Source organism: Cherax quadricarinatus, chromosome 45, assembly GCF_038502225.1.
Source record: "Cherax quadricarinatus isolate ZL_2023a chromosome 45, ASM3850222v1, whole genome shotgun sequence".
Taxonomy (NCBI): domain Eukaryota; kingdom Metazoa; phylum Arthropoda; class Malacostraca; order Decapoda; family Parastacidae; genus Cherax; species Cherax quadricarinatus.
Window position 1 is genome coordinate 2,501,877 of NC_091336.1, and position 14,821 is coordinate 2,516,697.

At 44.9% G+C, this 14,821-nt stretch overlaps 1 protein-coding gene across 1 annotated transcript in view; it reads right to left on the reverse strand.

Annotated features, from left to right (window-relative positions):
• Crk (Crk proto-oncogene, adaptor protein) overlaps positions 1 to 14,821 on the reverse strand; it is a 443,892-nt gene that overhangs the window by 128,471 nt on the left and 300,600 nt on the right. Inside the window, exon 3 of the mRNA XM_053785132.2 lies at positions 3,040 to 3,162. Coding sequence (XP_053641107.1) covers positions 3,040 to 3,162 — 123 coding nt within the window. The remainder of the gene's footprint in view (positions 1 to 3,039; positions 3,163 to 14,821) is intronic.

The following is a 14,821-nucleotide window of genomic DNA, read 5'->3' on the forward strand; positions in this document are numbered from 1 at the left end:
TTGTAGAAAATACGAAAGTGGTGGTGGTAGAGGATGGTAATGATGGTGGTAGTGGTGGTGGTAGAGGGTAGTAGTGATTGTGATGGTGGTAGAGGGTGGTAGTGATGGTGGTAGAGGGTGGTAGTGATGGTAGAGGTTGGTAGTGATGGTGGTAGAGGTTGGTAGTGATGGTGGTAGAGAGTGGTGGTAGAGAGTGGTGGTAAGGGTGGTAGCAATGGTGGTAGTAGAGGGTGGTAGTGGTTGTGATGGTGGTATGGTATGACAAGGCATGGTGAGGCTGCCAGTTCTGACAAAAAAGCGGCTGAAAAATATGTGCAGGACTCTAAGGGGTACATAGAGGCTGAAAAATTAAAACCCCAAAAGTATTCAATTGTGACAAAACAGGCCTGTTTAGGAAGAAAATGCCAAACAGGTCCTACATTACTCAGGAGGAAAAGGCACTTCCAGGACACAAGCCAGAAAAGGATTTGTTACCTCAAGTCTTTATGGAAGGGGATTCCCCTTCCAAACAATAGAACACCTTCATCCTCTGCCTTCCTCCTGTCTCATCACTCATCAACAAGTCCACAATAAAGGTAGGTGTGATGTTATTATTGTTTAATATGTCATGTATCATTGTTTCCTGTGTAGGGAAATGGTAGTAAAAAAATTATTTTGTTTAATACTTTTGGGTATCTGGAACGGATTAATTGGATTTCCATTACTTCTTATGGGGAAAATTAATTTGGTTAAAGGCTAAATCGGTTAAAGGCTAGCTCTCTGGAATAGATTAAAGGCATTAACCGAGGGTCCACTGTATAGTGGCTTTATTTCCTGCTTTGTTTTGTGGTGCATTTATGACTGATTTTACCTGCAGCATTTGTTGGGGACAATTGGAGGGAATTGTTATAACTGTCACTGAGGTAATTACTGACTTGAGCAATAGTGTTTAGGCTTTTTCTGAAAAGGTTACTCCCTAGAGTTGAGAATGGTGGATTATTAAGTGTGGTCAGAACAATTTCTTCAGATTTAGCAATTTTGCATGAGCCCAGTACAGTATTTGAGTATTTTTCAGGTCTTTTAAATATTGTTCATTATTTCTTGGAACCTGTTAGCATAATACAGTTGACCCCCGCTTAACGATCACCTCCAAATGCGACCAATTATGTAAGTGTATTTATGTAAGTGCGTTTGTACGTGTATGTTTGGGGGTCTGAAATGGACTAATCTACTTCACAATATTTCTTATGGGAAAAAATTCGGTCAGTACTGGCACCTGAACATACTACTGGAATGAAAAAAGTTCGTTAACCAGGGGTCCACTGTATAGTTGTTTAGAAATCTTTATAAGCATAAGTGTTGATGAACATCTTTTTGCTAGTCTTTGGGAATTAAGCCCATTCTGTATTATTTTTTCATAGGTATGCTTCTTGTCAATGGCTCTAAGGATTATATTGTTTAGCCAAGGCCTTTTTAGTGATTTGTTTATGTTATTAATAAGTAAAGTTAGGTAATGATCAGTTGTGTTATCAGTGATTATGTCTGCTTTTAGAGGAACTGGAGAGAAATGGTACAAAATACAGACAAGATGGAAAAAGACAAACGCTGTATAATGTAATCGTTCACTGACAACGTTTCACCCACACAGTGGGCTGTATCAAGACACAAAGAGATCTCCCTGGGGAGACAGGATGTGCATATATACATAGTGAGAGCAGTGACATAAAGAGTCAGATGAGTTATGTTGAAACTCATTTTGGGTAGGCAGATGACAGGTTAGATTTAGCTAAACCTCTTGCTAAGAAACTTCACTGCTGTCCTACATAGCAACAGTTTGCAATATGGAGGCACACAACAGCAGGCTTACTGGCCCATAGTAGACAGTTCCTTCTTGAATGCATCACCTCCTCAGCCATATATATCTATCCAACTTGTCATCAGCCAACCCAGAATTAGTTTTAACATAACTTGATAAATTAGACACATGTGCAACTCTTGGGTATCTTTATAACTTGGAAATTCTTCGTTTGCCTAATTCTTGGGTACGACCTACTTCCACATTGAACAAATGTGACACCACCTATGACTGCTGCACCTCTCCTACCAACGGTTTATAAGCTCCTTCTCCACACGTATGCCGTATTCTATTCAAGATTGATGGACTGACCACATCGACTCAAGGTTGAGGGACTGATTACCTCATTCTCCTCCTGTTCTTCAAGATTCTCCTTTGTATGGACTGATGAAGCCACTGTGTGGCAAAACGTTTCCTCAATAAAGATACCCAAGAGTTGCACATGTGTCTAATTTATCAACATGTCGGTTCTCTGAACCATTCATCTATTAACATAACTTACCAGTCTCTTCAGGTCACTTCTCTCACTATACATATACGTACATGTCCTTTTTCCCCAGGTAGATCTGTTTGTGATTGTCTTTTTCTATTTTTGAGGAGCTGTAACATTTGTCCAAATGTGGTGTAGAGAATACATATATATCTGTAATCAGTAATTCTGGTGGGTTTGGTTACTGGGGGCAAGAAAAGGCAATTATACATGTTATTTGGGAAGCCAGATATTTGTGGGCCTTCTACCTGGATAAGACTGACGTTAAAGCAACCAGAAATTATTGAGTAATACTTGTCGAGTTCATTGTTTCTGATTCACTCTTTAAGATTATCCCCCAAACTGTTATTTCTTTGAATTGCAGATGAGAATAAAAAGATCCTGGGAAGATTATAAACAATAGATTATCACCAGGAAAACCAGAAAAAAAAGCAAGAGTACTGGAAGCAAGAGACTACACATGCTACTGTACATGGTAGTCATGTGATATCCACACCTTAACTTTATAACAGTATAAAATAAATAAATAGGCAACTAAAGAGTTTCAAGAGTTCAGATATTAATTATGTATATGAAGACCTTCATTGAAAAATCAGGATAACTATAATACATGTATTTTCATGAAGGAATAACATATACTTCTACAAAATGATAAAGTAATATAGGAGACAGGTTCTCCTTCCTCTCTCTGAGAGTGTGTGTGAAGGTACTTCACCTGACACAGAGGACAAAGTCGCCCAAGATGGTGGTAGAATCTCGTACCAAGAAGACGCCACCTTCTCTCTCACCCATCAACAGGTCCGTCGCATCCTGCCTTGACATCTGTCCAAAGTACCAGCTGAAACAGAAAAATATATTATATAAATAAATGAATAAAGTGCAGCACAGGTAAAAATATCTAATTTTAATCAATACTGATTTTTTTAACAATGCTGGTCATCTCCCGCCAGGGTATGGTAACCCGACAAAGAGGAAAACACTTTCATCATCATTCGTTCAATCACTGCTCTGCTTCACTGCACTGACGTGACACTTCAGATGATCCTCAAAACTTCAACATCCTCGCTCCTTCAGAGTGCAGGCACTGCACTTCCCACCACCACCCCTCCTTCAGGGTGCAGACACTGCACTTCCCACCACCACCCCTCCTTCAGAGTGCAGACACTGCACTTCCCACCACCACCCCTTCTTCAGAGTGCAGACACTGCACTTCCCACCACCACCCCTCCTTCAGAGTGCAGACACTGCACTTCCCACCACCACCCCTCCTTCAGAGTGCAGACACTGCACTTCCCACCACCACCCCTCCTTCAGGGTGCAGACACTGCACTTCCCACCACCACCCCTCCTTCAGAGTGCAGACACTGCACTTCCCACCACCACCCCTTCTTCAGAGTGCAGACACTGCACTTCCCACCACCACCCCTCCTTCAGAGTGCAGACACTGCACTTCCCACCACCACCCCTCCTTCAGAGTGCAGACACTGCACTTCCCACCACCACCCCTTCTTCAGAGTACAGACACTGCACTTCCCACCACCACCCCTCCTTCAGAGTGCAGACACTGCACTTCCCACCACCACCCCTTCTTCAGAGTACAGACACTGCACTTCCCACAACTACCCCTCCTTCAGGGTGCAGACACTGCAATTCCCACCACCACCCCTCCTTCAGAGTGCAGACACTGCACTTCCCACCACCACCCCTTCTTCAGAGTACAGGCACTGCACTTCCCACCACCACCCCTCCTTCAGAGTGCAGGCACTGCACTTCCCACCACAGTCCCTCCTTCAGAGTGCAGGCACTGCACTTCCTACCACAACCCCTCCTTCAGAGTGCAAGCACTGTGCTTCCCACCACCACCCCTCCTTCAGAGTGCAGACACTGCATTTTCCACAACCACCCCTCCTTCAGAGTGCAAGCATTGCACTTCCCACCACAACGCCTCCTTCAGAGTGCAGACACTGCCCTTCCCACCACCACCCCTCCTTCAGAGTGCAGGCACTGCCCTTCCCACCACCACCCCTCCTTCAGAGTGCAGGCACTGCACTTCCAACCACCACCCCTCCTTCAGAGTGCAGGCACTGCACTTCCTACCACCACCCCTCCTTCAGAGTGCAGGCACTGCCCTTCCCACCACCACCCCTCCTTCAGAGCGCAGGCACTGCCCTTCCCACCACCACCCCTCCTTCAGAGTGCATGCACTGCCCTTCCCACCCCCACCCCTCCTTCAGAGTGCAGGCACTGCCCTTCCCACCACCACCCCTCCTTCAGAGTGCAGGCACTGCCCTTCCCACCACCACCCCTCCTTCAGAGTACTGAGCACATCAACTCCAGGCTGAGGGACTGATTATCTCAAACTCCTCCTCTCCTTACGCCTTTCTACTTCGTATTGGACTGATGAAGCCACTGTGTGGCGAAACGTTTCCTGAATAAAGACTCCCATATGTTGCATAAGTGTCTCAATCTTCAACTTGTCGGTTTTTCAAACCATTCATCACAACTGTCAGACACTGCAGCATCATGGGATCTTGTTACAAAGAATTCTTCAACACTTGTCCAACCTTTGGACGAAGACCTACTTCGACTAGTGGATGATACCACTATGACCTCACCTCCTCCTGCTTCGTCTCACCTCCCTACAGTATATAAGCCACGTCTACAGTCCTATGCTGTACATTTTACAAGATTGATGTACTGAACACATCGACTCAAGGCTGAGGGACTGATTACCTCAAACTCCTCCTCTCCTTACGCCTTTCTACTTTGTATTGGACTGATAAAGCAACTGTGTGGCGAAACGTTTCCTGAATAAAGACTCCCATATGTTGCATAAGTGTCTCAATCTTCAACTTGTCGGTTTTTCAAACCATTCGTCACCACCCCTCCTTCAGAGTGCAGGCACTGCCCATCCCACCACCACCCCTCCTTCAGAGTGCAGGCACTGCACTTCCCACCACCACCCCTCCTTCAGAGTGCAGGCACTGCCCTTCCCACCACCACCCCTCCTTCAGAGTGCAGGCACTGCACTTCCCACCACCACCCCTCCTTCAGAGTGCAGGCACTGCCCTTCCCACCACCACCCCTCCTTCAGAGTGCAGGCACTGCCCTTCCCACCACCACCCCTCCTTCAGAGTGCAGGCACTGCCCTTCCCACCTTCAGGTTAATTGCTTTCCCATGAATTTATTTATCAGTATAACCATCCAGGACTCACACTAGATAGTACGTTGGTAGACAGCTACCATCCAGGACTCACACTAGATAGTACGTTGGTAGACAGCTACCATCCAGGACTCACACTAGATAGTACGTTGGTAGACAGCTACCATCCAGGACTCACACTAGATAGTACGTTGGTAGACAGCTACCATCCAGGACTCACACTAGATAGTACGTTGGTAGACAGCTACCATCCAGGACTCACACTAGATAGTACGTTGGTAGACAGCTACCATCCAGCACTCACACTAGATAGTACGTTGGTAGACAGCTACCATCCAGCACTCACACTAGATAGTACGTTGGTAGACAGCTACCATCCAGGACTCACACTAGATAGTACGCTGGTAGACAGCTACCATCCAGGACTCACACTAGATAGTAGGTTGTTAGACAGCTACCATCCAGGACTCACACTAGATAGTATGCTGGTAGACAGCTACCATCCAGGACTCACACTAGATAGTAAGTTGTTAATTAAACAGCTACCATCCAGCACTCACACTAGATAGTACGTTGGTAGACAGCTACCATCCAGGACTCACACTAGATAGTACGCTGGTAGACAGCTACCATCCAGGACTCACACTAGATAGTAGGTTGTTAGACAGCTACCATCCAGGACTCACACTAGATAGTATGCTGGTAGACAGCTACCATCCAGGACTCACACTAGATAGTAAGTTGTTAATTAAACAGCTACCATCCAGGACTCACACTAGATAGTAGGTTGTTAGACAGCTACCATCCAGGACTCACACTAGATAGTAGGTTGTTAGACAGCTACCATCCAGGACTCACACTAGATAGTACGTTGGTAGACAGCTACCATCCAGGACTCACACTAGATAATAAGCTGTTAGACAGCTACCATCCAGGACTCACACTAGATAGTAGGTTGTTAGATAGCTACCATCCAGCACTCACACTAGATAGTAGGTTGTTCGACAGCTGCCATCCAGCACTCACACTAGACAGTAGGTTTAGACAGCTACCATCCAGGACTCACACTAGATAGTAGGTTGTTAGACAGCTACCATCCAGGACTCACACTAGATAGTACGTTGGTAGACAGCTACCATCCAGGACTCACACTAGATAGTAAGTTGTTAGAAGCTACCATCCAGGACTCACACTAGATAGTACGTTGGTAGACAGCTACCATCCAGGACTCACACTAGATAATAAGCTGTTAGACAGCTACCATCCAGGACTCACACTAGATAGTAGGTTGTTAGATAGCTACCATCCAGGACTCACACTAGATAGTAGGTTGTTAGACAGCTACCATCCAGGACTCACACTAGATAGTACGTTGGTAGACAGCTACCATCCAGGACTCACACTAGATAGTACGTTGGTAGACAGCTACCATCCAGGACTCACACTAGATAGTACGTTGGTAGACAGCTACCATCCAGGGCTCACACTAGATAGTACGTTGGTAGCCAGCTACCATCCAGGACTCACACTAGATAGTACGTTGGTCGACAGCTACCATCCAGGACTCACACTAGATAGTACGTTGGTAGACAGCTACCATCCAGGACTCACACTAGATAGTAGGTTGTTAGACAGCTACCATCCAGGACTCACACTAGATAGTAGGTTGTTAGACAGCTACCATCCATGACTCACACTACATAGTACGTTCGTAGACAGCTACCATCCAGGACTCACACTAGATAGTAGGTTGTTAGACAGCTACCATCCAGAACTCACACTAGATAGTAGGTTGGTAGACAGCTACCATCCAGGACTCACACTAGATAGTAGGTTGTTAGACAGCTACCATCCAGGACTCACACTAGATAGTAGGTTGTTAGACAGCTACCATCCAGGACTCACACTAGATAGTAGGTTGTTAGACAGCTACCATCCAGCACTCACACTAGATAGTACGCTGGTAGACAGCTACCATCCAGGACTCACACCAGATAGTAGGTTGGTAGACAGCTACCATCCAGGACTCACACTACATCGTAGGTTGGTAGACAATTACCATCCAGGACTCACACTAGATAGTAGGTTGTTAGACAGCTACCATCCAGGACTCACACTAGATAGTACGTTGGTAGACAGCTACTATCCAGGACTCACACTAGATAGTACGTTGGTAGACAGCTACCATCCAGGACTCACACTAGATAGTACGTTGTTAGACAGCTACCATCCAGGACTCACACTAGATAGTACGTTGGTAGACAGCTACCATCCAGCACTCACACTAGATAGTACGCTGGTAGACAGCTACCATCCAGGACTCACACTAGATAATACGCTGGTAGACAGCTACCTTCCAGGACTCACACTAGATAGTACGTTGTTAGACAGCTACCATCCAGCACTCACACTAGATAGTACGCTGGTAGACAGCTACCATCCAGGACTCACACTAGATAGTAGGTTGGTAGACAGCTACCATCCAGGACTCACACTAGATAGTACGCTGGTAGACAGCTACCATCCAGGACTCACACTAGATAGTACGTTGGTAGCTACCATCCAGCACTCACACTAGATAGTACGCTGGTAGACAGCTACCATCCAGGACTCACACTAGATAGTACGCTGGTAGACAGCTACCATCCAGGACTCACACTAGATAGTACGCTGGTAGACAGCTACCATCCAGCACTCACACTAGATAGTACGCTGGTAGACAGCTACCATCCAGGACTCACACTAGATAGTACGCTGGTAGACAGCTACCATCCAGGACTCACACTAGATAGTACGCTGGTAGACAGCTACCATCCAGGACTCACACTAGATAGTACGCTGGTAGACAGCTACCATCCAGGACTCACACTAGATAGTACGCTGGTAGACAGCTACCATCCAGGACTCACACTAGATAGTACGCTGGTAGACAGCTACCATCCAGCACTCACACTAGATAGTACGCTGGTAGACAGCTACCATCCAGGACTCACACTAGATAGTACGCTGGTAGACAGCTACCATCCAGGACTCACACTAGATAGTACGCTGGTAGACAGCTACCATCCAGGACTCACACTAGATAGTACCCTGGTAGACAGCTACCATCCAGGACTCACACTAGATAGTACGCTGGTAGACAGCTACCATCCAGGACTCACACTAGATAGTACGCTGGTAGACAGCTACCATCCAGCACTCACACTAGATAGTACGCTGGTAGACAGCTACCATCCAGGACTCACACTAGATAGTACGCTGGTAGACAGCTACCATCCAGCACTCACACTAGATAGTACGCTGGTAGACAGCTACCATCCAGGACTCACACTAGATAGTACGCTGGTAGACAGCTACCATCCAGCACTCACACTAGATAGTACGCTGGTAGACAGCTACCATCCAGGACTCACACTAGATAGTACCCTGGTAGACAGCTACCATCCAGGGAGGTACTGCTGTACTGCCAAACGAATGTGAAGCAGAAACAAAAACAAGATGCTAGGCACATCTTTCTACTTTTACTTACATCTTACTAATACTTCATCTGTAGTTGTACATGTACCTGAATGTATACACACCCATCTGAGTTTTCTTCTAATATCTTAGTAGTTATTGCTCTTACACAGGTTCCTTTTATCTCCATGGGAAAGTGAGCGAGAATTATATGTTCGTAAGTCGTGAGTGTTGTAATAAGCAATAAAACGACAGGGACAAGGGGCTAGTAAGTCGTGAGTGTTGTAATAAGCAATAAAACGCCAGGGACAAGGGGCTAGTAACCACATCTGTATTAATTACTAGAAAGAAAAAGATCATTGTTGATTTCCTATAATTAATCTTTTGATTGGTAACTGATTTTATAACTTAAAGTTATAATGTTAAGTGATATTCATAGTGGACTGTGCTGTAGTTAGATAAGTCCTATTTAATAAACAAGCTACAATGGTAGATATAGACAATACATAAACTACAGAGATTGACAAAACTGTATTATTTATATTCACTGTATGGTAGAGTTGTCCCTACAAATTTGTGGATCTTCTAATCTGGGATTTAAATTTTTTAACATTTATCTGGCTTAATGGCTTTCCCACACCCAAATCTTTATTCAGGTTATTTCTTACATATGTACTGTATTGCAGAGCAAGTGAGCAGAAGCTTCAACATTGAAGAGACGTCCAGGAAGCTCAGTGTAGCAGTCCAAGGTTCCTTCAACTCTATATGAATGGTGAAATGATAAGTAAACTTTTCACAAGATGTGCTGAATCAAAGATATAATATACAGCAAGAATACTGTAATCTTACCAAATGTCTAATGAACAGTAAAATTAAGACATGTTTTAAAAAGGAAGACAAAGTTAAATATGATTACTAACAACCCAAAACACTAAAAAATCCTTTCTTAGAATTGATATACTACTGAGATTATTTTGTGTGAACACAGGAAAACTAATCAGTGCATAATGATCTGTAAGGTGACAACAGTACTGGTAAGAAAGTTGAGCACGTGTGTCACTCTGGTCTGCAGTTAATGTTGAGAGGAAGAGCACCTCTGCTCAACCTTACTGAACTACACACACAACACAATGAAATAATTTTGATGGGTTTCAAGAGTTCTAATACTCCCACAGCCCAGCCCTGGGCCAGGCTTGTCTCGTGCTTGCCTGATCAACCAAGCTACTGCTGCTGGCAGCTCACTGGTCCACACATCTATCATAGCTTAGTTGATCCAATACTTGGCAGAGGAAATTGTTTAGTTTGCTCTTCAAGGTTACTAAACTTATTCCAGCAGTGTTTCTGATATCTTCTGGTAGAGCGTTAGAAAGTCTACGTACATCTTTGTTGATACAAGCTTCTGATATCTTCTGGTAGGGCGTCAGAAAGTCTACGTACATCTTTGTTGATACAAGCTTCTGTTATCTTCTGGTAGGGCGTCAGAAAGTCTACGTACATCTTTGTTGATACAAGCTTCTGTTATCTTCTGGTAGGGCGTCAGAAAGTCTACGTACATCTTTGTTGATACAAGTTTCTGATATCTTCTGGTAGGGCGTCAGAAAGTCTACGTACATCTTTGTTGATACAAGCTTCTGTTATCTTCTGGTAGGGCGTCAGAAAGTCTACGTACATCTTTGTTGATACAAGTTTCTGATATCTTCTGGTAGGGCGTCAGAAAGTCTACGTACATCTTTGTTGATACAAGCTTCTGTTATCTTCTGGTAGGGCGTCAGAAAGTCTACGTACATCTTTGTTGATACAAGCTTCTGTTATCTTCTGGTAGAGCGTTAGAAAGTCTACGTACATCTTTGTTGATACAAGCTTCTCTTACTCTCCCCACAACTCCACTGCCTTTCTTTGAATTTATTCTAGAAATTTTGCCTTATCTCTCACTCTAGTATGTTACTGAAGAGTGAAGGATCGAGACCAAGCCCTCAAGTACCTTCCACACATACATTTTCAAGCATCTTTAACTCTGTTCCGGAAAGTACTTATTGAAGACCTTGAAACATTCCCAGTAATTTAAGTGCTTTCTTGGCTTTACGCAGTCTGTAAATGATATTTGATTCTGTTCCAGCTCTGGTATCTTTCTTGCCTTGAACAGAGATGTCAACACTAAACAATACTATAAATGAGAAAGCAGCAACAATTTGAAGTGTTACTACTGGCACCATTTTCCTTATTTTGATAGTTCTCATAATCCATCCATCACTCTCCTGGCCACTGTCACGTCTACTTTATTATAATCAAATAAGATGCGCTAAACCTACAAGGGTTACACAGCGCTGATGGGCAGGAAAGGATGCAGGGGTATTGGGCAGCAAGAGGGAGAGGGTTGACTATTATCTACTATGTGTTCTTAGAATGAAAGATCAGCTGGCATTACTAATTATGGGTTGTTTGTGCCAATTTCATCCCATTTACAGAATCCCTTTTCAATTCTTCTTTCCATATTTAAGCAGCAGGAGCTTGTCACCATTAAACATCATGTTGTTATTCACTGCAAATTAAAACACTGATTATATTTTGGAATTTTCCCGTGTCTTCTACCAAAGTGATTGTCAGACTTATTTTGGCAGTATCCGCAACCGAAGATACAAAACTGTGACTCGTACTTTTATTGATGACCGCCATGAGGATAAGAAAACACCAAAAATGTGCTGTGGGGTCCTGACCTTCAACTTTGCTAACGCTGCTCTTTCATCCCGTTACTACCACTCTTCATTTTGCAAATATTGAAAACTAGTCTTTTCCTATAAAGGACAAAGTTGCAAATGAATGATGGTATAGTGCCCAGGCAAGAGTGATGCATGCTACATTCCAGGAAGGAGTGATGCATGCTACATCCCAGGCAAGAATGATGCATGCAACATCCCAGGCAAGAGTGATGCATGCTACATTCCAGGAAGGAGTGATGCATGCTACATCCCAGGCAAGAATGATGCATGCAACATCCCAGGCAAGAGTGATGCATGCTACATTCCAGGCAGGAGTGATGCATGCTACATCCCAGGCAAGAATGATGCATGCAACATCCCAGGCAAGAGTGATGCATGCTACATCCCAGGGAAGAGTGATGCATGCAACATCCCAGGCAAGAATGATGCATGCTACATCCCAGGCAAGAGTGATGCATGCTACATCCCAGGCAAGAATGATGCATGCTACATCCCAGGCAAGAGTGATGCATGCTACATCCCAGGCAAGAATGATGCATGCTACATCCCAGGCAAGAGTGATGCATGCTACATCCCAGGCAAGAGTGATGCATGCAACATCCCAGGCAAGAATGATGCATGCTACATCCCAGGCAAGAATGATGCATGCTACATCCCAGGCAAGAATGATGCATGCTACATCCCAGGCAAGAATGATGCATGCTACATCCCAGGCAAGAATGATGCAACATCCCAGGCAAGAATGATGCATGCAACATCCCAGGCAAGAATGATGCATGCTACATCCCAGGCAAGAGTGATGCATGCTACATCCCAGGCAAGAGTGATGCATGCTACATCCCAGGCAAGAATGATGCATGCAACATCCCAGGCAAGAGTGATGCATGCTACATCCCAGGCAAGAGTGATGCATGCTACATCCCAGGCAAGAATGATGCATGCTACATCCCAGGCAAGAATGATGCATGCTACATCCCAGGCAAGAATGATGCATGTTACATCCCAGGCAAGAATGATGCATGCTATATCCCAGGCAAGAATGATGCATGTTACATCCCAGGCAAGAATGATGCATGATATATCCCAGGCAAGAATGATGCATGCTACATCCCAGGCAAGAATGATGCATGCTACATCCCAGGCAAGAATGATGCATGCTACATCCCAGGCAAGAATGATGCATGCTACATCCCAGGCAAGAATGATGCATGCTACATCCCAGGCAAGAATGATGCATGCTACATCCCAGGCAAGAATGATGCATGCTATATCCCAGGCAAGAATGATGCATGTTACATCCCAGGCAAGAATGATGCATGCTACATCCCAGGCAAGAATGATGCATGCTACATCCCAGGCAAGAATGATGCATGCTACATCCCAGGCAAGAATGATGCATGCTACATCCCAGGCAAGAATGATGCATCTTACATCCCAGGCAAGAATGATGCATGCTACATCCCAGGCAAGAATGATGCATGCTATATCCCAGGCAAGAATGATGCATGTTACATCCCAGGCAAGAATGATGCATGCTATATCCCAGGCAAGAATGATGCATGCTACAATCCAGGCAAGAATGATGCATGCTACATCCCAGGCAAGAATGATGCATGCTATATCCCAGGCAAGAATGATGCATGTTACATCCCAGGCAAGAATGATGCATGATATATCCCAGGCAAGAATGATGCATGCTACATCCCAGGCAAGAATGATGCATGCTACATCCCAGGCAAGAATGATGCATGCTACATCCCAGGCAAGAATGATGCATGCTACATCCCAGGCAAGAATGATGAATGCTAAATCCCAGGCAAGAATGATGCATGCTACATCCCAGGCAAGAATGATGCATGCTACATCCCAGGCAAGAATGATGCATGCTACATCCCAGGCAAGAATGATGCATGCTACATCCCAGGCAAGAATGATGAATGCTAAATCCCAGGCAAGAATGATGCACGCTATATCCCAGGCAAGAGTGACGCATCTTACATCCCAGGCAAGAATGATGCATGCTACATCCCAGGCAAGAATGATGCATGCTACATCCCAGGCAAGAATGATGCATGCTACATCCCAGGCAAGAATGATGCACGCTACATCCCAGGCAAGAATGATGCATGCTATATCCCAGGCAAGAATGATGCATGCTACATCCCAGGCAAGAATGATGCATGCAACATCCCAGGCAAGAATGATGCATGCAACATCCCAGGCAAGAGTGATGCATGCAACATCCCAGGCAAGAATGATGCACGCTACATCCCAGGCAAGAATGATGCATGCTACATCCCAGGCAAGAATGATGCATGCTACATCCCAGGCAAGAATGATGCATGCTACATCCCAGGCAAGAATGATGCACGCTACATCCCAGGCAAGAATGATGCATGCTACATCCCAGGCAAGAATGATGCATGCTACATCCCAGGCAAGAATGATGCACGCTACATCCCAGGCAAGAATGAAGCATGGTACATCCCAGGCAAGAATGAAGCATGGTACATCCCAGGCAAGAATGATGCATGCTACATCCCAGGCAAGAATGATGCATGCTACATCCCAGGCAAGAAAGATGCATGCTACATCCCAGGCAAAAATGATGCATGCTACATCCCAGGCAAGAATGATGCACGCTACATCCCAGGCAAGAATGATGCATGCTACATCCCAGGCAAGAATGATGCACGCTACATCCCAGGCAAGAATGATGCATGCTACATCCCAGGCAAGAATGATGCATGCTACATCCCAGGCAAGAATGATGCATGCTATATCCCAGGCAAGAAAGATGCATGCTACATCCCAGGCAAAAATGATGCATGCTACATCCCAGGCAAGAATGATGCATGCTATATCCCAGGCAAGAATGATGCATGCTACATCCCAGGCAAGAAAGATGCATGCTACATCCCAGGCAAGAATGATGCATGCTACATCCCAGGCAAGAAAGATGCATGCTACATCCCAGGCAAGAATGATGCATGCTACATCCCAGGCAAGAATGATGCATGCTACATCCCAGGCAAGAAAGATGCATGCTACATCCCAGGCAAGAATGATGCACGCTACATCCCAGGCAAGAATGATGCATGCTACATCCCAGGCAAGAATGATGCATGCTACATCCCAGGCAAGAATGATGCATGCTACAT